At 35.9% G+C, this 26,946-nt stretch overlaps 1 protein-coding gene across 13 annotated transcripts in view; it reads right to left on the reverse strand.

The window, feature by feature from the left end:
- The window catches only part of nck1b (NCK adaptor protein 1b), a 162,006-nt gene that overhangs the window by 19,666 nt on the left and 115,394 nt on the right, over positions 1–26,946 (reverse strand). For all 13 annotated transcript variants that reach the window (XM_087309047.1, XM_087309050.1, XM_087309052.1 and 10 more), the window contains 2 exons: positions 11,520–11,571; positions 7,582–7,825 (listed from right to left, as the gene is read on the reverse strand). In XM_087309047.1, the coding sequence (XP_087165173.1) occupies positions 7,582–7,807 (226 nt within the window). In that variant the 5' untranslated portion in view covers positions 7,808–7,825; positions 11,520–11,571. The remainder of the gene's footprint in view (positions 1–7,581; positions 7,826–11,519; positions 11,572–26,946) is intronic.

Below are 26,946 nucleotides of genomic sequence, written 5' to 3' on the forward strand. Positions count from 1 at the left end.
CAGATTTAATTTAAGTGTTTTGCGTCTCCAGTTTCAGCTCAAAACACCCATCAGATTTTTCATTATACCTTTTACAAGATTTTATTTTATACATTTTTACACCAGGGGAGCGGTTTTGTCGTACTGCGGCTTTAAGGCTAGTTCTCCCCGCCTACCGTTTCTATGTGCCTTTCTGCGTGCCTTAATCTCCTCCCTCGGCTGCATCAGACAACAAACAGACTTAAAGGAAGAAGATCTTACGTAGCGTTTGTGAGAAATACTACAGTAAGAACTTTACCAATCAGAATTTGATGTGTAGTTGCACGCACACGCACGCATGCACTCACGCACGCACACACAGACAGACAGACAGACAGACAGACAGACAGACAGACAGACAGACAGACAGACAGACAGACAGACAGAGCGCGTTTAGCTTTGCACTATTTTTAGGCGCAAATGTGACAGGATACAGGTTAATCTCCACTGCTATATGGATATCTGTTAAGTTAATTTACAAAATAAACCTGATTTAACGTCCACAAAGCGAGACTGAAGCGTCTTCCTTTACAATTTTTCTGACACGCGGCTGTGCTGATGAAGTAAACCTGAAGTAAATCACTGTACTTCATTACACACGTGCACTGTTTTTAAACACTTTAAACATGTGAAACTTACTCTTTATCACATTTGATAATGATTAAAGATCCTAGCGAACAGAACAGACCTTTTATTCCAGGTTGCTTTGCGCACGTCTGGTCTTGTTGATATGATTATACACGTGACTACCGGGACATTTTAATACGCAGCTGTCAATCAATCCGGTGGACGGGGGGACCGCTCTCCTACACCAAGTTGCGGTTGGAAAACCACTTCAATTGGTCCACCGTTTTTATGTTGTTAAATAAAAAAAATAAATAAAAATTATATTGGGGTGTGTTTATATCACCCCAATATGACGTCTATACACTATTTCTACACATATGTATGTTGAAACAGCTTAAAAAGTAGATTTTTCACCATAGGTGCCCTTTAATGCCCGCTAAATCACTAAATTCACATCTTATCTAGCTGATAGTTGGAATGATTTGAAGAATGGCAGGGTTTCCATCTTAACGTCAAGCAAATATTCTTAAGCATGCAAAAAAAAAAGGGGGGAAAGTGTATGGGGAGACCCAACAAATGGTAATAATAAACGTTTACTTTTAATTAAAACATTTATTTAAAAATAAACGATTTATTTTTTTAGAAATTGTTAAAATATTGTAGTCTGTGATGCAGCAAGTCCAGAGACACCTTGATTTTATATAAAATTCATTTGAATGTGTGATATGACTAAAAGTTAGTCATAAATAAATATTTTCTCTATTTAAATGAGTAGCGGCTTAGACCCAGAAACAGTATTCCATACATCACAACTTAACAAGCAGAGTCACTCGGCTGAAATGTTCGTTCACTACATTAGACTTAAAGGAAATACATTTCCATCTTTTATTACTCACATTAAGCATCATCGTGCGCTACACCCCGGCCCTGCTCACTTTCGTGCGCTACACCCCGGCCCCGCTCACTTTCGTCCACGACACCCCTCCTTCATCCACCGCACCAACCCCAGCAACTCTCCCCCTCTCTCCACTTTCATACCTCTCCATACCTCTCCATCCATACGCAATTCACAAATTAAGCACTAGTGATAAGATATGTGACATGATACAAGATATTTCATACGATGCAGTATATATGTGAAGTGATATAAGAAATGTGATATGATATATGATATGATACAATATTTTATAATACAACGTTATGTGATAAGACATTACAATACACACACACTCACAGACTGTGAGAGAAAGCCTCAAGAACAGAGGCTGTGAATGAGTGTTTCTAAAGAGCCGCAGAGACGGCCATAGACAGATAGTCATCAGAAACACACAAACTTTCATTGTAGACCTCGAGGCTCTGCAAAAGACCTTGTTCCTGTGTGTCGACAGCACAGAGCAAACCTTCAGCTAACCACCACGCCAACACTTTAGAGTGCACAGATTCAAGATTAGATTAAAGAACAAACATGTGCCGAACAGACGTGTGCCGGCACTTCCCAGGAATCCTCAAATGTTTACTTGCTGAATGTGTTGCTTTTAGAGGATGCCTATGGAAAGCGTTTAAACACACACACACTTAAACACACACTTAGCCCTCCTGTGAAACTTTCATTCTGTTTCAAATATTTCACAAGTGCCGTTTAAAGGAGAATGTTTATTTTCAATAAATTTTTAAACATAAGTTGTCTAATAACAAACTTATTTTGCCTTTGCCATGATGACAGTACATCATATTTTACAAGATACTAGTATTTAGCTTAAACCGCAATTAAAGGCTTAACTAGGTTAATTGGGTTATCTAGGCAAGATAGACTTATTTAAATCACTAAACAACAACTGTGGTTTATTCCAAGACTATTATAGTTAACAAAAACAACCGAAAACTAGAATTGAAAAATCTTTTTTGCTAACAGAAATAAAAATAAAAACAAGTAAAATAAAAACTTAAACTGTATTGTGAACATACAAAACTAACAGAAACTACCTAAAGTTATAGCCTAAACATCATTCGTTTTCATCTTTGTGAATGTATTTAATACATACTTTAAGCCTTTTAGAAGTAAATCTATTCACTTCACACTTGGCCAGATCAAGCCGGTTCTCCTCCAGTCATACTCGCATGACAAAAACAATGAGTAGATATGGCAGCAGCACTATGACAGTATTAAATACAGAGACTTAAAATGATTACTTTAACACATTTGTGCCCAACAATGGGTTTTATTTCTGTATTGGTGATAGCGATCGTGAACGAATCATTCTTTTTAAACGGATCTTCTAAGTGAACCGGTTGAACTAGTTCACCAAATCAAACTGAATCATTTGAAACGATTCATGTCTTCAGTAACGTTAAGCACTTATCCACAAACAACTTACTTCTTATATCCCTGATATCCCCCTCTAACTCAAAATAAACCAATATATAAAGAGTTATTCAGTTATTAGAACAGTACACTGAGATCAGATTTGAGAAGCGTTGAACCGATAATACTGCACATGCGAGTTTCAGTGAACGAAACACAAACAGTACATAACAGCCTGCTGTGACTGTAGCAAACGTAAACAACTGCAGCGCAGGTAAATCGAGGGCTTAAATGAGAGGATCTGGCGAAACGCAAGTTTATTTCATAACAGAAAGCCGTAATGTAATTTAAATAAGTGAATCATGCTTCAGCCGGGTTGCAAAACGTAATTGTAAGAAACTTTTCAGATCATGGTGATGTTTTAACTGACTGAAATTATGATTGCTGATTAAGTTTTTTTGAAATGTCCAAACTTGGGAAGATTGTTGTGAAAGATCTGGTTCACGTTAAAGATCCGAACTTCCATCACTACTGTGCATTTAACCTCAGAAGCAGCCTTGCATACATATTGTACCAGGGACAGCTGTCATGTGAGCTGTTGTTTAAATTTGAGGATGGGTAGATAGTAGTGGTAAATCAGGTCACCAATTCTGTTCCTGGAGGTCCGGTGCCCTGCAAGATTTAGCTCCAACTTGCCTCAACACACCAGCCTGGGTGTTTCAAGTATACCTAGTAAGACCTTAATTAGCTTGTTCAGGTGTGTTTGATTAGGGTTGGAGCTAAAATCTGCAAGACACCGGACCTCCAGGAATAAGTTTGGTGATCCCTGTGGTAGATTGTACTTTTCTTGTGTCAAAAAAATTGTGTTTGTGGCCTATCTTTGGTTAAGTTTTTATTCTACAATATTTATTCTAATGATTTTGAATCTTGCACCTAAAAAAAATCCTAATTCACGAAAAACAACAAAAAAATAACTAAAACTAATACTGAAACTTAAAAAAAAAACTAACCAAAACGAAGCAATTTCAAAACATAGACAGTAATAACAACAAGCAATGTAACGTCTAAAAACTAATTAAAACTGACTGAATTTGAAAACAAAAAGTCAAGCGAAATAAAAACTAAAACGAATGAAAAATCCAAAACTATTATAACCTGGGTTTGTTCTGTAGCCAATCAAAATAAACTAATTCCAAAGGGGGCTAAAAATATTGACTTTAGTAGCTTTTTTTCTTCCTTATTAAATAATAATAATAATAATAAACTATCAAGAAGGAACAAAATATTATAGGAAATATTGTGGAAAATATTTAATTAAACAGGAGGGTGAATAGTTTGGTCCTCAACTGTATTTACATTCATACCCACTTATAAAAAGATTTCAGTCAGTTTTGCAATAAATTCTGTCAGATTTTAAAAGGCTTTTTCATCTCGCATCTCATAGCTTCTAACATTGCATTGATCATCTGCAATTTAACTTCTTTAAAGAAAGAAAACCCGTGTGCATAGCAACACACATTTCTATTGGTGTTAAATAAGAGACGCGTGTATTTATATAGCACAACTTGCACACTGCGAGTTTCAGTTTTTCTTTAAATAGAGGTGTCTAGGTTTGATGTTTCTGATTCTAAAACAACATATAAATGACACCATTTCTCGATTGTATAATTCGAATTTTTTATTATTTGATCTATTCTGTATTCTGATGAAATGTTATGTATTTGTTGTAAAGTATAAACAAACAGATGCTTTTTTGTTTTCTGCTTTGTTTTTTATTTGACTTGTGCACCAATGAAACCTTTTGAAAACATGAGAGAAAGCACCGAGTTGACAAATCTCAGGTTATCTCTGTGGATATTTTTTATTATTGTAATCTTTTTTTTTTAATTACAAACTTTTTAAATTCTGAATGATCAATCGTTTTGTAATTATGAATTTATAATCTGAAACTGTCAGAAAAATCTGCATTGTGAGATAAAAAAATACATACATCAGTGTGTTTCTGAACTGACGTCTCTGTTTGAGGGTCCAGCAGATCATCAGGTGTGCTGAACATCTGCTCTAGTCTGGACAGGAACGTGAAGAGCTAATCTTTCAATCTGCAGCGTTTCTCTTTGTCGTTCTTATCTCCTGACTCTACGCCGCACATTCCAGCATCACAAACACTTCCTTCAGCAACAGCGCAATGCAAAAGATTTCCTTCAAGTCGGCATGGAATGGAAATTGACACTGTCTGTTTGTTAAATGCATGTCATTGACCTCATTGTGGGAATTCATCAATACGTTCCTATCCAACCAGCAATCAACTGACAGACAGAAGCAGCCCTTTTTTTAATTCAGTAATCTGTTAAACTCAGACGCAACCATATTGAAGGGAAAGAAATATGTTGCAATGCAAAATGCTATTAAAATAACACACTTGATTATGCCTCTGAGTGAACAGAAATGCCACACCAAGTTAAAAAAAGAAATGCAATGCTGAAAACAAATTATTAAAGCATTTAAGCACTTTATCAATCCTGAAAACCCTTTATCAATTATAGTAGGGTAGTAGAGTCATGACACATTATACAGACAAAATCTGTACAGCATGCTAATATTATCCAAAAAAAGAAGAAAAAGTAAATGCATTAGCAAAGAAAAACTTGTACAAAATATTAGGTTATAGAACCTTATAGCCTTGGAACAAAAATAAATTGTTTTATTTTATAATTTACCTTAAAATAGCAAGTTATATAAGTTAAGTTATGTAAGTTATACATGTTAAATAATACCTTATTATAAAATGGGGGGAAAGCTATTATATATTACTATTGTAAACTATTTTTATGACTTACATTAACAAATGTTAATAAATAATATCAAGAGTTCAGATGCAAAAACCTCTAAGCGCTAAATTAAATTTTCCTCTAAAATTTGCCTTTTTCTAAGGCTATTGTGTGTAGTTTTAGTAGCTTTACTGTTTTACCAAACAAAACACTGTTTCTCCAAATTGAAAAATGAAATAACTTAACAAACATAAAAAGGCTGAAAAAAGGCTAGTTTAAAAGAAAAATTTCAGACGGCACTTAGAGGTTTTTGGATCTAAACTGTTCATATATTGCCCAGAGTTTGCTAATCAAAGAGTGAACTAGAATAAATTGAAAGAATATATTGTTGACAAATGTTTTTTTAACAAAAAACAAAAACAAAAAAGTCAATATTTAGACAATATGAATAAAAAAATAAATAAGACATAAATAAATAACTTTTTTTATTTGATTAGAAATTAAGCAAATTAATTAAATTAATTAAATTAAAAAGCTGCAATTAGCATTTGTATAATCCAAGCTAACAAGTCAATTCAAGAGAAAATTAGCCTTAGCTGTTTTACTTTCTTTGGCGTCAAAGACAACATAGTCATGAGCATCATTTACCCACCCTCGACTTGCTCTAAAGTGGTTTGAACTTTTATTTGTTCTGCTGAACACAAAAGAAGATATTTTGAAGAATGCTGGAAACCTGTAACCATTGACTTCTATTGTATTTGTTTTTCCAAATCAGGCTTCTAACATTCTTCAAAAAATCTCAACAGAACAAAATCAAACTCAAACTGGTTTAAATCAAATCATTGCTGGGTAAATGATGACAGAATGAACTATTTTTGTGTGAACTACCCCTATAATTGTGACCCACTCGAACATACAGAAAGATTAAATGGAAATAAAAAGTACTATACCTGAACAATAATGGACTGAAGGTGTATGGTTAAGAGAGCCGGTTTGAAAGTGTGTATCTGAGACTGCAGTACTATATCTTCCTGTGTATCGAAGCACGAACACTCAATGTGGTCAAAAAGCAAGACTATCCAGGAAATGACAAAAAAAATGCTCTACATGCTAAACAACACCTTGCCCAAATAGTAGCAAATATATCAGCAATATATCTGCTCTTCATAAGCAGAAGTGGAATCAGATGTGTGTCTGCAAACTGTTTTATTCCCCACAAAAGAGCTACGATGACAATTCGGCCCTCAACTTCTCCATCAAATACTCCTTGCTTGCAAACAGGTTGAGTTGCAATGTTTAATAATTTGGCATGGATAATAGCCATGTTTCCCTGCAAAAATGTGCAACAAATCTGTGCGCAAAGCCGGAATACTGCAAAAAAGACGTGCAAATAAAGCATCCAACAAGTCAAAGAAAACAAAATCGTCACTTCCTGATTAAATGGCGCCAAATATCAAAAGAAAACCAGAATTTGCTGCAGTAGGAGAGGAGCAATGAACGAGTGGTGGCGTTCGAAGGCGTGAGACGTGGAGCACAGATGCTCATGACAGTTCTGGAGGTCATTAATAATATAATAACTCTAATACTGAAACGGTTAAGGCGTTGTAGAACGACCAAAACAACATTTCATATGTTTTACAAAGTGGCCCCCAGCTGGTTTGTCCATTCATAGACTTTATCACTGCATGATGTCTTATAACAAAATCTCTTGAGCTTTTTTTAATGCGCATACTGGAATGTTTGCTAAGTGTTTCCATCAGTTTATGCACATCTTTTATCAAATAAAAAGTTGATCCTATGTTTTTTATGCGCATTTTCAAAACTTAATCGCATCTTGACATTTCCATCAACCGTTTTTTTTATGAGCATATGCAAAATGGGCATTAAAATAGGTGGGTGGAAGCATAGCAGAAGTTGTGTTTTTACCTAATGTGTCCTTGAGGTTCTTGACGATTGAGGCTTTCCTGGCACTGTTCTTCCGTTCGACGTAGTTGGATGGGACGAAGCCCGTCTTGTTGGTGGCGTTTCTCACACGCCACCAAGACTTGGAGTCATCCAAGAGCCACAGACGCTCGTTCTTCTTGATGTCCAGCTCCTGGTCCTGCTGGGCCATGTAATCAAACTTGGCGATGACAATCACCTCTTCCGTCATCTTGGATTTATTTCAACACTGCGGAAGACAGTAATTCAATCATCAGCTTTCTCATGGCAAGATCAATATGCACAAAAACATTCCATGATAAGAACAACTTCATATTTTCAATGAGATGATACACAAACAAATATACACATAGAAATAAATACAATTTACAAACACTGAATATTAAAAAGTTTAATAATATTTTTTCAATTCAATAATTAATAAATAACTAAAAATTCAGCCATTTTAAAAACATCTAAAGTGATTTCATTATAAAATCTTGTCTAATGTTACTCAAACTTTCCCATTGTAATAAAATAATGTATGTTTTATGGTGAAAGCAGCTTGACTGTAATTACATGTTGGTGGTTCATCATTCACTAAATACAAAATACCTACAGTGACCAATACAGCATCTGGTGTGAATGTCTGTTCATGCCTGTTATCAAAAATAGCATTTGAGAAGTGTCTTTCACGCATGTTTGGGTTGATTTCTTGTAGTTTGATTATTTATGCAGCTGTCCCATTCCACTTGCCATGAGTTGAGATTACATGCTCCAACACATTGTCTTTATAAAGTCTTAATAAAACATTGATAAATAGGTTTAATAGGCTTGTTCTAATACAGATATTCATTTTGTAAATACTTGCTGATGATACTGTAAAAATTCTGGCATCGGACAGGCCTAAGAGTGGTATAAGCAACGGTCTCTACAGATACACACTCAGGTGTCGGTTCAGTACTTGGTACCCTGAGGTCAGACTGAGGAATGAGGGCGTGAGGGGCTTTTTTTTGACAGAATTTAAATTTTGGGGATGAAGTAACCCTTTAGGAAAATCTTTGAGAACAGAAAGTTCTTCCAACATCTCATTTTAAAGTCAAATTGCTTTTTGGAGAACCAACAAAACGTCTTCAGCTGAACTCATTGATAACAAATACTGACATCTGCTTGGAACAAGCTAAAGTGAAATTGAAACTTGTAGAAATCCTGATGTTCAACTGGATGACTAAGCTTGACATGACGGATCGAAAATGACAATGCTGTATTACAACAACAGCGATCTGAAGACCATTTGAGCTTGAAGGACACGTCCAGGTAGCTTTCTCAAACACACAATGATGACTATCGGGCCTACAGGGCTCAGAACAGCAAAGATTGCTGTCAGAATGGATTAACGTCGCTGCTCACCTTCTCATGAGCATCTTCAGGCCACAGCATAGGTGACCTACTTTCTAAAGGTCTCTGCACTCATGTTTTCATCAGCTGCATTAAACAAATTCTCTCCAGCGACAAAAACGTTGACCACAACTACAACATGAAGAATGACTAGACTCACATGAATAAGTTAATAGACACATTTGTAAAAACTCATATGAAGCTTGTAAGCTTGGGGGCGTTTACAGACCATTTAGAACTTAAAACTGAACCGTGTTTTTAAATAAGCATCTTGCCCATTGTTTACAAGACAACTATTTGGGCACCTGAGAATTCAATTTATAAGTAATTCTTAATCCACGTAAATGAGGAATTTAAACAAAGCTGATTTTGTGCATCTCAGGGCAACACTGAAGTGTCTAATTTCTGAACAAATCCATGAATCAAGCAAGTCAATGATTCATTCATGAAGACAGTAGCTGCATGCAAAAATCACATGCTTTCCCACTAATATTCAAAAAAACAGTACCCAAATGACCTATATTCGAAAAAAAAGTATCCATCCAATGATGCCATACAAAAGAATTTACAGTTCAGACTGAAGCGACGCAAGTGATGTGGGTATGTCATGTGATAATGACAGTATGACCAGGCCTTTCACAATAATCAAAAAAATCAACTTCTCGTACAACACATGGACATAACAGTAATCATTTTTGGTGATGCAATATATAATCGCCCATACATATAAAAAACAATAACGTTTTTATTGTTTACTTCGTTTATATATATATGACGTAAAATGGCCTTAAAATGACAATAATACTGTTTAATTGATATCGTGACAGGCTTGAGTATGACAGAATGCTGGAAGAAAGTAGTTCCTCTTACAAAAGGGTTTTTGAGACTCTGTGTTTAATTAAATTTTTTATATACATGATTATGCCGTCAAACTGTTGTATAAACACAATATCACACTCTTAGCAGTGCGATATGGCTGTATATCGGCACTGGTGAGACACTAAGGCACTCAACCTGCAGCCTCGAGCCAATGCAAACTTCCCACCTGAGCCAATATACCGCAATATCGCACTGCTACTCGTGTGACATTGCTCATTTATTACACGGCTGTCTGGAATACTCAATTCTGATTGGTCTGTCATGACATTCTATGGTATGTTATCCCAAGATAACAACCTCTAAATAACACAGGCTCATCGGGGAACTTCGTATCACCTTGACTGTCAGTGAAAATGTTCCACCCACACACCTGCATTCACATTTATATGTATCTGCTTGTCTGTCACGCTATTGTTTTTGACTGTTTGGCACCATCTTGTGACTGAATAATGCAAAGGTTAGTGTATACTTTATCAGCTGTCTTTGTTTCTGTCACATTTGAAGTTTTTTTTTACTGCTAGGCACCATCTTATGACTAATAATGCACAGGTTAGTGTATACGCCATCAGCTGTCTTTGTTTCTGTCACCTTTGAATTTATTTATTTTTTGACAGCTAGGCACCATCTTATGACTGAATAATGCACAGGTTAGTGTATACTCCATCAGCTGTCTTTGTTTCTGTCACCTTTGAAGTTTTTTTTTGACTGCTAGGCACCATCTTATGAATGAATAATGTGCAGGTTAATGTATACTCCATTCACCTGTTTTTGTTTCTGTCAGCTGTGTGATTTTTGACTGTTTGGCGCCATCTTGTGACTGAATAATGCACAGGTTAGTGTATACTCCATCACCTATTTTTATTTCTGCCAGCTTTCTGTTCAGTTAAAGAATGAATAAGCTCTTCTTACTTAGAACAATGCTGTGTGTCTAATTTTTATGTTTTGTGGCAAGTAGCCATGGAATAAGTGGGAAAAAGTCCATCCAGCATGGCTGTTTTCACAAAATACAACAGTGCTACGGTTTCAACCTGTCAGGTGTCACCATGCAAAAATGTAAGACTTTAAAAACCATTATGTATGAAATTTCAGACTTATGCAGAGCTAAACACTTTTCAAATGGCACGGTTTGGCCAATGAAAAAAAAATTACTAGCCTCAAAACAATTTTAATTTGGCTATTTCTTAAGCACATATATTAAGTTTTTTTTAACTATAATAAATTAAATGTTTGAACAATAGTGTCTAAAATGCATGGATAACTTTTAAACAAATGTTATTGTAAGGTATTTTTTAACTCTTTAATTAAAAGAAATGTAATTAAAAGAGAGATATTTACCTTATGTTAAAAGTTTTTATTAAGATGACTTGTTGGTGATTGGTCAGCCAGATAGGGTAACTTTACATATACAGGGGGAAATTAAGATTTGTTAAAAAGGATTTAAGACCTACACCAAGACATTTCAGTAACTTTAAGACCTTAAGGCCTAAAATTTAGTTTTTAAAATTTAAGATATTAAGACCCTGAGGACACCCTGGCTTTATTCTGCATTAACAACTTCCTGAATTTACTTTACCCCTAACATAATGAAGCAAGGTTAACTTGGGTTTGGTTCTAAAGATAACTTCTCACATTAAAGTTCATATCCAAACAGCAGCTGTAATGCTTACCTGTGCTGCATCAAAGCTGTGGATATCCTAGTAGAGATGATCTTAGGCAGACCTATGAAAAAAAACAAACTCATTAGTTTAACACAAAAACAACTCAGAGTAACACAACTAATGGAAAAAGGCTGGAGAGACTTTGGAAAAACTCAGTCTTACACACATCTCTTATCTAAAGTGTATGGCGTGTACACTGGTGGCGGCGCTGTTGGGCAAACTCTCAGATAAACACAAGGAATGAGCAACTGTTTACATGTCACAGACAATCCCAACAATCCCACAGCGATTGTGTGCCATTTGGCTGAATAAATATCTGATGAAGATGACTATTGTTTTAGGGCCTCGATGCGCCGACTGCCAGAAGACGGTTTATAGTCAAATGATCTCGGTGCAGTCAAAGCGAGAGATCATTTCCTCTAGAACGATGGCCAGCGATTGTCCATTGTCCAAACGTGGGTCAGGAAGATGGTGAGGGGAAAAGGCAGATCCAAAAGTACAGTGCAGACAGCGAAAGCAGGATACGCTGATTTATTTGAAATGCATCATACTGAGCACATGGGTTAAAAAGAAATAACCACAAATTAAAAAACAACTAATTCATTTATAAGCCTAACATTAACACTGAAAGCTGCTTAAAAAGTGCCAGAAATGAACCCAAAACAAGAACAATTTGCATGCCAATTGTGCCAATTCTGTTTAAATAATTATTGAATAGAGATTACACAACTTTATTGTGCATTTGATTAGTTTATATCTGTACCTGAATACTGTTAAGGCTGGTTTATTTTTCCAGCACAGCCTTTGCGCTGTCACATAGCCCTCACTGTGGCTGACAATGATACGCACCTCTCAAAAAATGTAACTACACATCACAACAATGTTTAGCGCAAGCTCTGTGATTGGTCAGCTTGGCATCACTTACAAGTGTCGAGTCCAATGAAAGAGCTCCAGATGGAAACCTTTGTTTTGTGTTTACCCCATGATTACAGATAGGGTTGGGTGATGTCGACAAATTTGCCATTGTACAATGTCTCGCTAAAATTACTAAGTACAAACGTGAAAGTGAAAGATTGAGGCAGAGTACTGATACTGTGACACGTTACCTGATAGATTCAAAAGACCGAAGAGTCATTAGATAGAGACAAGATTAATTAAATATCATATTTAACAACTATAGTGAGACGTCATCCAGCAGTACATCCTTGAAAAACTGTCCAACGTGCACTGCTCTCTGAGGTTTTGTGCTCAAAGCACCTGCTGACCGCCTGGAGCCTAGACGTGCGCATACACTGCAGCTCATGCCAGAGTGTGTGTGTGGACACGTGATGTGCGTTTTCAGTGGTTTAATGTGGATGGAGATCTGTTCAGAAAAGGTAGGTGAAACGCCAGTGTGAATGTGGATCGTTTTATTCTAAAACGCCATTTTAAAACGAAGACGTATTGGTGTATACGGGGCCTGCGTGAGGATGGCAATGCTCAGCATTGTGATGTCTATCGGCCACCGGATATGGATGATGTCATCGTCTATCGACCCAACCCTAATCGAAGAGCAACACAAACAACACGCAGAAGTATTAATGCACGACTGTGCGCGAGAAATTTGTTATAAAAAATAATAATTATAAATAAAAAATTAAAATACAGCCAGTTGTGCCCCCCCCCAAAAAAAAAATAATAATAAAAACAATAGTAATTTTTAGATAAAAAAAAAGAGATAATATATTCATTCATATTGCTCAGTGTTTGTGGTTAAGTATCTTCTTATCTTCCAATCAGAGATGTTGTTAAAAAGATAATTTCCTTTACTTAATCAATGGGGGAATCCGATAATCTGAAAACACCACAGACAAAATAAAATTGGAGTTAGCAAGCTCCATTTAAGCAAATCAAAGTAAACTAAATTACTGAGGAGACCATCGGTATTCCCGACTACATCGTTTGCAGTTGTTGTTGCTAAATAATGCATTGATAACGCAATTATTGTTAATCGTATTTTGCACTGTTGATTAACAGGAAAACATTAATAATGTAAGTTGGAATTATTTTAATTACTATTTAGGAATCAACGTTTTTGGAACACAGAAACGATATAAGCTAGTGCTGTTAAATGATTATTTGTGACTAAATTCAACACAAAATAAACATTTGTGTTTGCATAATTTTTTGTGCATATATATATATATATATATATATATATATATATATATATATATATATATATATATATATATATATTCATTATATTTGCACATATAATAAATAAATAAATATATACATATATTAAATAAATTATTTTATATATATTATTTTATTATATACTATTATTATTACATATATATATATATATATATATATATATATATATATATATATATATATATATATATATATATATATATATATATATATATATATATATATATATATATAATATTAAAAATAATAATAGTATATAATAAAATAATATATATATATATATAAATAATTTATTTAATATATGTATATATATTAGTATTACTATTATTCAGTATATACAACTATAATTATTTATTAAAACTAATTATAATTCAAATTAATATATAAAATTTAAAGATACATAAAAATTGTAATCTAAATGTTAATATTTTAGTGTGTATATATGTGTATAAATACATAAATATGTGTATAAATACATAAATACACACAGTACATGCATATAAATTCTGTAAATAAACTTTTATTTTGTACGTGATTAGTTACTATTACAAAGCACTAACATTCTCCATGAGAATTTATTATTGTAATATACATTTTCTTACATTTAATACTATTTTTCCGGTGATTTAAAAATACCTTTATTTGCAGTTCAACTTCATACATCTCAAAACGTGCACACATCTGTTGATTAACTCCCCTGCAAAGAGCGATCTGAACCAGACTCATTTTATGAGCTCCATCATGTGCTGTTAGGAGCTTCAAACCTGGAGCAGCTTCACTAATTAGATTAATGAACGCTGGGAGGCAAAGTTAACAACAGTGAGCAGAGACAGCCAGAGAGACACTCCTCAAATCCAGCAGACAAAGCCAACAGTGCATTCACTCCCTCCGCATAGCTGGAGTTCACAGCCAGAGAACACAAAGCCAGGGCCAATCACACACCACACACTGATCTAACCATCATATTCCCATCAATAAAGCCCTTTTCTCTTTATAGTACAGCTACTTTCACTCTTTAAAGGGCCTGTGGTCTGTTGCTTTTCCTTGTTGATGTTTTGAGAAACAGATAACGATAATCAATATATAGTACAACACATGGACATGACCACAATCACTTTTGGTGATGCAATATATATCGCCCATCCATAAAAAGCTGATTGTCCAACATCTCTATCTCTATCTCTATAGGAAGTGTCAGTACGGTTAAATAAACACTCTAGTGTTTACTATAAATTACTACAGTATATTTTCATGTGGGCACCTCACGACTGAAAATAGATCTGGATATCGCAGCCTCTGTTACTTTTTAGTTAACATTTATTATTATTTATTTAGGATATGCATTTTCACATTCTGATTCCTCATTATTAAAATTACTATAATTAAATAAAATATTCTTAAGAATAAACTATGATGTGTTCCTATGGAAGAGTGGACTTGCATTGTGATGTTATTACATCCATTGTGATTCGGTTATTATATAGTGAGTGGCATAAAATGGTCTTGAAATGACAATAATATCATTTAATCGCAATATATTTTGCGCTAATATCTCTTACAACAAAAAAATAGATATCTTGACAGGCCTAGAAACACATTTAGCATTACTTACACTAACAAAAAAGGCCATGATCGTAATAATTTATTCCTTCATTCATTTTCTTGTCGGCTTAGTTCCTTTATTAATCCGGGGTCGCCACAGCGGAATGAACCGCCAACTTATCCAGCAAGTTTTTACGCAGCGGATGCCCTTCCAGCCACATCTCTGGGAAACATCCACACACATTCACACACACACTCATACACTACGGACAATTTAGCCAACCTAATTCACCTGTACCGCATGTGTTTGGACTGTGGGGGAAACCGGAGCACCCGGAGGAAACCCACGCCAACGTAGGGAGAACATTAAAACTCCACACAGAAACGCCAACTGACCTAGCTGAGGCTCGAACCAGCAACCTTCTTGCTGTGAGGCGACAGCACTACCTACTGCGCCACTGCGTCGCTCTGATCGTGATAATAAAAAATAATAATAACAAAATTTAAAAAATGCTACAATAAATTTTATAGCTGTAAAAAAACAAACAAACAAACAAACAAACTTTCATGAGTTTATAGTATTATATAGTAATACAGTGGTCCCTCGTAATTTGCGGGAGTTACATTATAAAAATAACCAATTACAATTATAATGTTACTCCGTCTGAATGATCCAGAACGGAGCTTTATTTCACAAATATTTTGACAATTCTCAAAGTTATCTGAAACATTTTACTTCAATTTAATATAATTCAAATGAATATGAAATCACTTTACATTCTAACGCTATTCACAGGGGCGTCAGCTTCAACGCCTACTAGGGATGACTGTTTTTAGTCGTATTCACCAACTTATATTTCACCACAGTCTGGCAGTGCCTGCATATTGTTTTTGTCTTTGTCTGTCACCTTTTCTCCTTTTCGTATCTTTTTAGAAAGAAACCGAAACACTTCCACACATCCGATTTAAAACCCGCTTTAGGTTCGATGATATACAGCTCTTTTTCTTCCCCACTACAAGTAACACACTCCCTTTCCGCATTACTGGATCTGTAGTGACAACAGACCGCAAAGGATGATGGCCACGCCTAGGCTGATGGTAATTATAGTTCCCGCTACCTCCCGTTCACTTCATTCGCCTAAGCCAACCTTTCTCAGAAATATAGTTTTATTGAGTCATGCGCCTACGGTAATATTGAAAAAAACTACTATTGCAGTATGACGGTATTTACAATATTGTTACATCCCTAAAGCTTAACATTCACTTTGAATGGGTGAAGTCAGGCGTTGCCGAACTGCATTGTGGATCCGGAAGCGTCAGCATACAGATCGCTCTATGCAAATACACCAGCTAGACAGTGGCCTTTTGCTGACTGAATTTCATTGGCTGACGATTTGACGATTGCGTTAGCCCTAACTTCAGACACGCCTTCAGTCAAGCATTGACGCTGAAGCCCTGTGTGATGGGGCGTAACATCTCACAACCCAGCCAAATGTTAATATAATCATTCACTCATTTTCTGTCACTTCTCCAAACGTTGACGTAATCATGCATTAATTTCCTGTCACTTAAACTCATTTCAGTTTTACATTTACTTTTTCGTGATGAAAAATGAGGGAAACTGTTTGTCTAGAGGCTCAAAAGCCAGAACTTCACAGAGCCCATAAGCCACGTTGCAGACACAGAAAAAAGATGAATGAAATCTTCAAGCTCCAGATAAGCAGCTCTTTGCACACTAAAAAAGCAAAGATGCCAGCTTTTATCAACACAAAAAAGGCACAGAGGGCAGCACTTCTCAGAAGCAAGAGCTCATTTCAGCGCCTTCATACTGCCGCCTGACAGAACAAATGCATTAGCTTGAAGAAAACCTCCGACCGTGTGCATCTGCGCTCTTCAAGCTTTTTGGACTGATGCTAAAAAGGAAAGATGCACTTCAAGGGAGAGGTTGTGCGGTACACACAACAACAAAACATCTGCATCTGCGCTCGAGTCACACTATTGAGGCCACGAGAGCTGGAATCCTCCCTCTCCATCTGTCTCTCTCAGCCCTAAATTCTGCCGTCCCAGAAACCTTTCGCTCGTTTGAGTTGGGGGTGAAACGGCACAGATGCGTTCGGGTTTGTCCCACAGGTTCATTTTCATCGTGTGCTTGAGCTTCACAAGTGTTTAGAAATCATTTATAAATGCTAAGGCCAAGTCATGAGATCAAGTATGAAGCAAAAAAAAAGAGATAAAGATAAGTGAAGAGAAGCACTGAGAGAAACTTTTATACTATTCTTTGTACAGAAGCTCCACTGTTTGTTAGGAGTTGACCAATGAATACAATAAAACTGGAGTAATGGTGTAAACCTATTGGTGCAAAGTTCTAAAATAATTGCTCTTCCGCATTGAAGAATAAGGTAAAACATTTCACGAACTGCACTAAACTACTCGTTTACTGAACTCCTTCAATTTGCAAATACAACACTAGCGTAGCAGCCTACTAACATCAGCCGCTAATGAAATAAGAGAGTAGAGACCGCACTGAACATTTACAAGCTGACCAGATCTGATCACAGATATTTTTAATATGTTTAACATTAATTGGAATTGTGAACTCTTACTTTACTACAAACAATACTCTAGTCAAACATTCAGTCTCCTCTGCAGAGCTTTATTTGTGTGGTAAAAAGGTCATATCAACTTTTGAGGTTCCATCTTAGCAGGTAGCGACCTATAAATGGGTGACATCTCACTAGATCTAACCGTACTGTTCAGAGCTCTTCAGGCCATCAATTAAAGGCATGCTAATACAGGATTTGGTTAATAACAAGCTCATCAACAAAATGAAGTATCATGCTAGCTTGAGATTAAACCGGTATCAAAGAACAGCGGATGTCAACGTCACTACACCTCATTACAAATAATTTAAGTACAATTTGTAAGTGAAACCCTCTTTTCAATGAAGCTTTTGAATTAGTCTGTCTCCAAAACTTAACAGATCAATATCTGCATCCACCCTAGTCTGAAAGTAGTGAAAAAACACCTTTGCCTAAATCCTTTTCAATTTAACTGTTAAAAGAGTTCACGAACTGCACTAAACTACTCGTTAGCAAACTGAACTCCTTCAATTTACCAAATACAACACTAGCGTAGCAGCATACTAACATCAGTCGCTAATGAAATAAGAGAATAGAGACCGAACTGAACATTTACAAGCTGACCAGATCTGATCACAGATATTTTTAATACGTTTAACATTAATTGGAATCGCGAACTCTTACCTTACTACACAATAATACTCGAGTCAAACATTTAATCTCCTCAGCAGAGCTTTATTTGTGTGGTAAAAAGCTTCATGTCAACTTTTGAGGTTCCATCTAAGCAGGTAGCGACCTATAAATGGGAGATATAGCTAAATAGGTTTAACCGTACAGCTCCCAGCTCTTCAGGCTACCGATTAAAGACAGACTAATAAAGTATTTGGTTAACAACAAGCTCACAAAAAAGTAGCAACATGCTAGCATGAGATTAAACTGGAATCAAAGAACAGCGGATGTCAACGTCTCTACATCTCATTACAAAAAAACTGTGTACAACTTGTAAGAGAAACCCTTTTTAATAAAGCTCTTGAATTACCTGGCTCTGAAACTAAACAGATCAATATCTGCATCCACCCTGATCTAAAAGTAGTGAGAAACACTTCATTGCACAAATCCTTTCAATTTAACTGTTAAAAGAGTTAACGAACTGCACTAAACTACTCGTTAGCAAACTGAACTCCTTCAATTTACCGAATACAACACTAGCGTAGCAGCATACTAACATCAGTCACTAATGAAGTAAGAGAGTAGAGACCGCACTGAACATTTACAAGCTGAGCAGATCTGATCACAGATATTTTTAATACGTTAAACATTAAATGGAATTGCGAACTTTTACCTTACTACAAACAATACTCAGGTCAAACATTCAGTCTCCTCTGCAGAACTTTATTTGTGTGGTAAAAAGCTCCATGTCAACTTTTGAGGATACATCTTAGCAGGTAGCGACCTATAAATGGGTGACATCTCACTAGGTTTAACCGTACAGCTCAGAGCTCTTCAGGCTTTCAATTAAAGGCATGCTAATACAGGATTTAGTTAATAACAAGCTCACACAAAACAATGAAGTATCATGCTAGCATGAGATTAAACTGGAATCAAAGAACAGCGGATGTCAACGTCGCTACATCTCATTACAAAAAAACAATGTACATCTTGTAAGAGAAACCCTCTTTAATGAAGCTCTTGAATTACCTGGCTCTGAAACTAAACAGATCAATATCTGCATCCATCCTGATCTGAAAGTAGTGAGAAACACTTCCTTGCACAAATCCTTTTCAATTTAACTGTTAAAAGAGTTCACGAACTGCACTAAACTACTCGTTGACAAACTGAACTCCTTCAATTTGCCGAATACAACACTAGCGTAGCAGCATACTAACATCAGTCGCTAATGAAATAAGAGAGTAGAGACCGCACTGAACATTAACAAGCTGAGCAGATCTGATCACAGACTTTTTTAATATGTTTAACATTAATTGGAATTTGAACTCTTGCCCTACTATAAACAATACTCGAGTTAGTCTCCTCTGCAGAGCTTTATTGGTGTGGTAAAAAGCTCCATGTCAACTTTTGAGGATACATCTTAGAATGTAGCAGCCTATAAAGGGGTGATATAGCTCACTAGGTTTAACCATACAGCTCAGAGCTCTTCAGGCCGTCAATTAAAGACATGCTAATACAGATTTGACTGAACGCTCACCTCATCCACCAACCACAGGTTTATTAGTGACGTCTTCCAGTCTTGGACATAAGGAACTTTTTGACATCATATCCTCTTTACAGTACGATCATGACAGGTTATCTTGCTGAAGGGTTTCAACACTCCCATGGAACCTGTTACTACTAACCAGAGCATTCAAAAAGAAGAGTGCGCACTAGTGCAAAGCAAAACAAATGAGGTCTACAGCTGTTTTAGCAGATCTGCAACCATTGCGGCAATAAAGCTCAACCGCACCTGACACTTTCTGCTGCAGTTTTACGAATGCACAGCTTCCTTTCTATTGTGTGTAGCTGAGGTGAGAGGATGATGGCTTCGCTCACCACTTCCTCTATAATCTGCTGCAACGTTTCAGTTCGCCACCAGGGCCTGATAAACATACACAGGCTTGACCAGTCAAAAAATTTGCATACACTTGAGGAAAAGTTCACCCAAAAATGAACAACACCACACATTTTACTCCTCATGCCGTATTCAACCTTATTCTTCACATACGAGCTGGCGCTAGGGCTGCACGTTATTGGAAAATCTGATATTGAGATATTTTGTTTTGCTGTGATCATATATTACCATAAGTATCATTTCAAAAGGTGATTTAAATGCCTTTATTTGGAAAGATTTCATTCATTTAGAGTGATTGGCGTAATCTACTCTTTTTCTATGCAGTGCATGCACATTCATTCATTCATTCATTTGCTTTTCGGCTTAGTCCCTTTTTTAATCTACGGTCTCCACAGCGGAATAACCGCCAACTGATCCAGCATGTTTTTTTTTACACAGCGGATGACCTTCCAGCCGCAACCCATCTTTGGGAAACATCCACACACACTCATCCACACTCATTCACTACAGACAATTTAGCCTACCCAATTCACCTGGACCGCATGTCTTTGGACTGTGGAGAAAACCGGAGCACCCGGTGGAAACCCACGCGAACACAGGGAGAACATGCAAACTCCACACAGAAACGCCAACTGACCCAGCTGAGGCTCGAACCAGCGACCTTCTTGCTGTGAGGCGACAGCACTACCTACTGCGCCACTGCGTCGCCCTGTGCATGCACATAGAATCTAATAATATACATGCATTTAGAGTATGAATACAATGGAGCAAAATTAAAAGTTGAATAAACAGTGCTTTAGGTTTTTCTAGGGAGTATTACAGTACTTAAACGCAAAAATTTAATTCCAATTAATTTAATGGTCTCCATGGCATTTAGTATGACAAATTTTCCCCATATTTTCTGCACTTCTCAGTTTTAGATTAAAAAAAAGTTGTTTATATTTATACTTTTTTGTTTCGATAGTATTCCATATACATTGTCAGTAACTCTGTAAATTGCATTTATTTTTTAAGTTTGCAAAAATTTTGAGGATTAACCCTTTAGTTTAGCATTTTATTTATCAATAGTATTATTAGTAATTTATTATTCACTTACAAAGTGCTGTGCAATAGTGATAATATAGGCCAATATTTCTGGCAATTTCTTCAAGATAGCAAACTTTTTTACAGCTTATAAAGAAGAATTAGTTTATGTATACATCATATGATGATGATGATGGTCATTTTTCCCCACATATAAACAGCAAAATATTAGTAAATAACTTTTTCTACTTTAATATTTACAGTCACTACTCCATATTGGATTATTATCACGTAAATAACTTGTAAATTCAGTCGCTTCAATTCAGTAATTTAAATTGTAATGAATGAATTCTGAAAAAAAGTGGGTAAACTTCAATAATCTGTACATTAGTACCTTTGGGTAAACTTTACAACACAGCATAATATATGACTTAGGGTTGCACGACATTGGAAAAGTTGAACATTGCCATATTTTGATTTGTTTCTATATATATTGCCATATGAATACAGTTTTAACAGATAGCTCTTTTTGGTAAAAGTTAATTAATTTAGCCTTTAATTTTTTTAATAAATTTAAACAATTTGGGATTGTTCCGGAATATTATTGGGAAAATAGAAGTGAAATATTTTAGATCACATTATTCAGGTACAGAATAATCAAATGTACAAACACTGCAACTTTTTATACAAAATTTTATAAAACATTTTTTACACTTATTTATACAATCAAACACTGAATAGTCTCCACTGTATAAATAATTCAATAAATCCGTCTTTATTAGCTACCAACAGTACAAGTTTGTGTGCCTGAATGCTTTAAAGTCACAGTCAGAGGCCTTATAAACATATTCAAATGATAAACATGCACTCAATTATGGCTAAACTCTTTAGTGACTCCAAACGTCTTGTGTGTTCTGATCTATGGCTCCTGCTCAGCTATAATCCCATCATATAAACTCAGCATTGTACTTTCTGTGATGTGAATTCTGTGGATGTGCACACTGCAATATCGATGCTGACACGATATATTGTGCGGCCCAACATTAAAGTAAATTACCCAAAATATATATTTAAAAAACAGATAAGAGAAACATCCCAACTCAGCTCGGAAAAAGCACGAGTGAGCAACGCATGATTCATTAATCCATCATCTAATGGGATGATTCTTTCCGTATTATCTAACTAAACCAGTTCACAACTTGAACTGAATGATTCACACAAGTGCAACTGTTTCAGTCTGTTTTTCTCCGATCAACAGCTTCCACTGAAACTGTCATGTCTGACTCAAGATGAGCTAATAACAAAGTAATGTGATCCTCAACTGAACTCGCAATACACTTACACTGCTTCAAGCACAGGTTACGTCACAAACTTTCAAATTCCATTCAATGAACACTGACCCAGCAGTGCTACCAAGAAAGCGGTTTCTATGGTGAAAACTGGTCGGCCTGGTAGACTAGCAGTAAGTGTTAATCGACAAAAAAGCTTGCAGACGCTGTAACCCAATGCCTCTGACAGACAGCTCAAATGACAGAGCTCTGGAGCCTGCTGGAATGCGATCTGTGTGTTTCCCCCTCCAGCGCCGCCTCACTTCCTTTGACACACAGACACACACACTGATGGACCAGAAGAAGCAGATCTGAAAAGTGATGTGTTGGTCACTTAACTACTAAAGCACGATTACACACAGAGTGAACATTTGAACAGTTCTCTGAGGAAGGTATTCAACCTATACTCAATTCACTTCACAGTTCTTAAACAATCTTTGCTCCCACTTTATTTTACATGGCATTATATACTATTCACAAACTAATAGTAGGTACTTGTAATGCAATTCGGAACACTTCCAATGCTCCTGAAGTGGGATAACAGTAGGGTTAAGGCTGATTTATACTTCTGCGTCAAACGCCGTCGGTGTCGCTGATGTGAACCTCTCAAAAAATGTAACTACACGTCTCAACGACGCGTAGCGCAAGCTCTGTGATTGGCCGGCTTGGTAGCGCTGACGAGTCTGGGCAGGACCGAGAGCCGCGCGAGTGGCACTAGCCCAATGGAGCGATTGTTTACAAGTGTGGAGTCCCGTGAAGGAGCTCCGGATGGAAAGTTTTGTTTTGTGTTTACCTCATAGTTAAAGTTGTTGCACGTCAGCTGGTTCCTGCCTCAAAATGAGCGAGTTTGAGCCACTTGTACATCCAGGAAGTGGTAAGGAAAAGCAAAACAGCAGCGAAAAAACTCGACACAGAGGAACATTTACACCTCACTGTCAACTAGCGTTTCGGAAGTGTTAATGCAGACCAACATAAAAAGCGCCCAGAAGTATAAATGCACAGCTACACGCGTTGCATGCGCTGTGGGTTACACCGGTCACTTGATGCAGAAGTATAAACCAGGCTTTAGGGCAGGTTTGGGGTATGCACGTCATGTATTGTATGATGAGATCCTGAAACATCATTTTTGTTGGAAAATGTAATCCATACCTACTCCCTACCCCTAAACCCAATCATTACTTTAAATAAAGGGAAATAATAGTTGGATAACAATCATGTAGAAGTGCATAAATCTAACCGTAAGCCTAAACTCAACACATACTGTAAATATATTCCTTCATTCTGATTGGCTGATTGGTATGTTGTTCCAGGATCAACATAAATGCTCATCCAGGAACATTGCTGAAATCAGGTTAGTGTTTGGTGTATGGGTACATTTGATGGTAAGGGATGGTCAACAGTGCAATTATAAATGTAAGTACAGAATTTAATTTCAGATGTAATTTCATGCAGGTCTTAAGTACAATGTAAAAACATGTATTTGCACAATGAGTACATTGCAACAAATGATTAATTTCAATGTAAGTACATATTAGTTAAGGCCACTTAATATTAAGTGGGACCTAAGATTCTCATGAGCGATTTCATGCAAACGTTAACCTTATCATGGAAAAAATAAAGTTTTCACCAAAATATCGAAACCCTATCTAGGTTTGTGTAAGCTTGTATTTTACAGTACAGTAAAAATACTCAAAAGTCTGTCAGTGTTTTCAGACAATTATGTTTGATTTATTAAAGCCACACAAGTGGCAATTTCATAATCAAGCCTTTTACCTTGTAAATGCAAAAATGTTAAATAAAATCAATAATTTTTGTTCTATAGCGAGTCAGCTCATATCCTTTTTATAAGCATTAATTCTTTTAGGTTGTGCAGCTTAATTCACAGAATTTCTACAAAGTATGTTGTATACTGTAAACTCTGCACATCCATAAAGCTGGAATTGCTCAGTTCACTGTCAGTAGTTTGCAGTTATTTTAGCCGTACAATCTGTGACATTTTTGTCCATTCTAATTCATCTTAATCATTATTTTTACTGGGTCGTTTCACAAATGAGTTCTACCTCAATGCAGTTTTTTTATTCTTGTAATTCATTAATTATAAAAGTTAATAAATTGGAAGTCCCACATTGACAGAAAACTGCTTAGAAAGACTACTTACAGATTAAAAATAGGCTGGATACTGTATGAATCCTATAAACAACTTTTATGGTGCTTTAGTAGCAGGAATTTCACAGCTGTAAATTTTTTTTTCTAGTAGAAGAGCAGAGTCACCAATCTTAAAAATGTCCCTTTTTTTGGGATGAACTATACTTTTTAAGACTGCACAATATTGACAAAACTGACATTGCAATGTTTTTTTTTTCGACGATATATATTGCGATATTGAATATATAATTTCACCAGATAAAATTAATGGGTCTGTTTGGAAAGAAATCATAATCTTTGATACATTGGGATACTTTTGTAAAGAAGTGCATCTACATACAATATAATAAACCAATCACAAAGAGTAAAAAATACAGTAGAGCAACAATATTGTAAAAATAAAATATACAGCGATTTATGTTCTGGAAGTTAAGCAATATTTAGATACACAAATTTTATAATCGAAATGTAAAATAATACCATATAGTCTTCATCATATATATATATATATATACATACATATACACACACACACGCAGGCACGCAATTAATCTTCCTTAAAGTTAGAAATGTAATTTCTTATGCCGGAATATTTTAAAACTGAATTAAATTATAAAAATACACATAATTAATAAATGTTTTGGTGATTTTATGGTTAAACGTTGCAAAAATTCCACAAATCATGAATGTTTTCAAAATCTGGTCAATAATTATACTGATTTAACAGCTCAGACTCAGAAATATGACTATTGCGGATGCGCACATTGTGATACAGATGCTGAAAATCCTCTAAAAACAAAAATAAAGGAAGAGTACACTCAACAAAAAAAGTTAATTCTGGCATTATTCACTCACCCTTCAAAATCTGTTTGAGATTCGCTCTTCTGTTGAACACAATGACGGCTTTTTGAAAATGAACATTGACTTTTTTCCCTATTAAAGTCATTGAAGATGCCAGCAACCAGCATTCTTCAAAATATCTTCTTTTGTGTAAAACAGAAAAAAGAAACTCACAAAGGGTTAAAAATCACACAAGGGAGAGTAAATGAGGTGGTGGTTTTTCTTTTTAGGGTGAACTACATCAAAGAAAAATACTGAAAATGTGTGCTCCATAGGCAAATATAGCACACGTTTGCCTAATCTGCACAAGACTCAAGATTAAAACCAACTCATCATCTTTAAAGAAGACCTTTATATGTGTGTGCATCATATAGGCCAAGGTTCAAATATCCCATACCCCCAGTCAATGAGAAACGCCATATGATGAGAGCAGCTGAACACACAAAACATGATCGTCCAATAGTCATTATGCGGCGCTAATGTTGACGTGGGGTTTAGATGAGAAATCCATGCCTGTTGATTTAGGCAGAGAACGAGCGCCGCTTACGTAAGTGTGTTAAACAGGATGGCCACGCATGCCCCTGAAAATACAAAATCAGTTTATTAAGCCTTATATAGGGCTCCTTCAGGGGACGACCGACTTAGAATGACAACAGCAGAAGCCATACAAGGAAATGGCTCTCTTCACCAAAAAATCTTAACCCCTTTCACACACAAGTTCTAATTACTCTCGTTGACCCCGCTGGAGGGGTTTATGTGATCTTTATTAAGAATGCATCGCTTTAAAGTTACCATGGCAACACATTATTACATGACAAACAGTTTAATCATGTGACCATTATTTAGAATGCATCGATTAGGTTTCCATGGCGACGCATTATTACACGACAAAACGTTTTATCATGTGACCATTATTTAGAATGCATCACTTTAAAGTTTCCACAGCAACAGAATTATCAAGTGACACACGACGCATTATTACACGACAAAACATTTTATCACGATCATTTAGAATGCATCACTTTAAAGTTGCCATGGCAACACATTATTACGTGACAAACCATTTCATCATGTGACCATTATTGATGATGCATCGCTTTAAAGTTTCCATGGTGACACAATTTTATCACGTGACACATGGTATTTGAAACGCATCGCTTTAAAGTTTCCATGGCGATGCACTACATGACAAACCATTTTATCATGTCACCATT

This window comes from Danio rerio, chromosome 24 (assembly GCF_052040795.2).
Source record: "Danio rerio strain M-AB ecotype USA chromosome 24, GRCz13ab, whole genome shotgun sequence".
Lineage (NCBI taxonomy): Eukaryota > Metazoa > Chordata > Actinopteri > Cypriniformes > Danionidae > Danio > Danio rerio.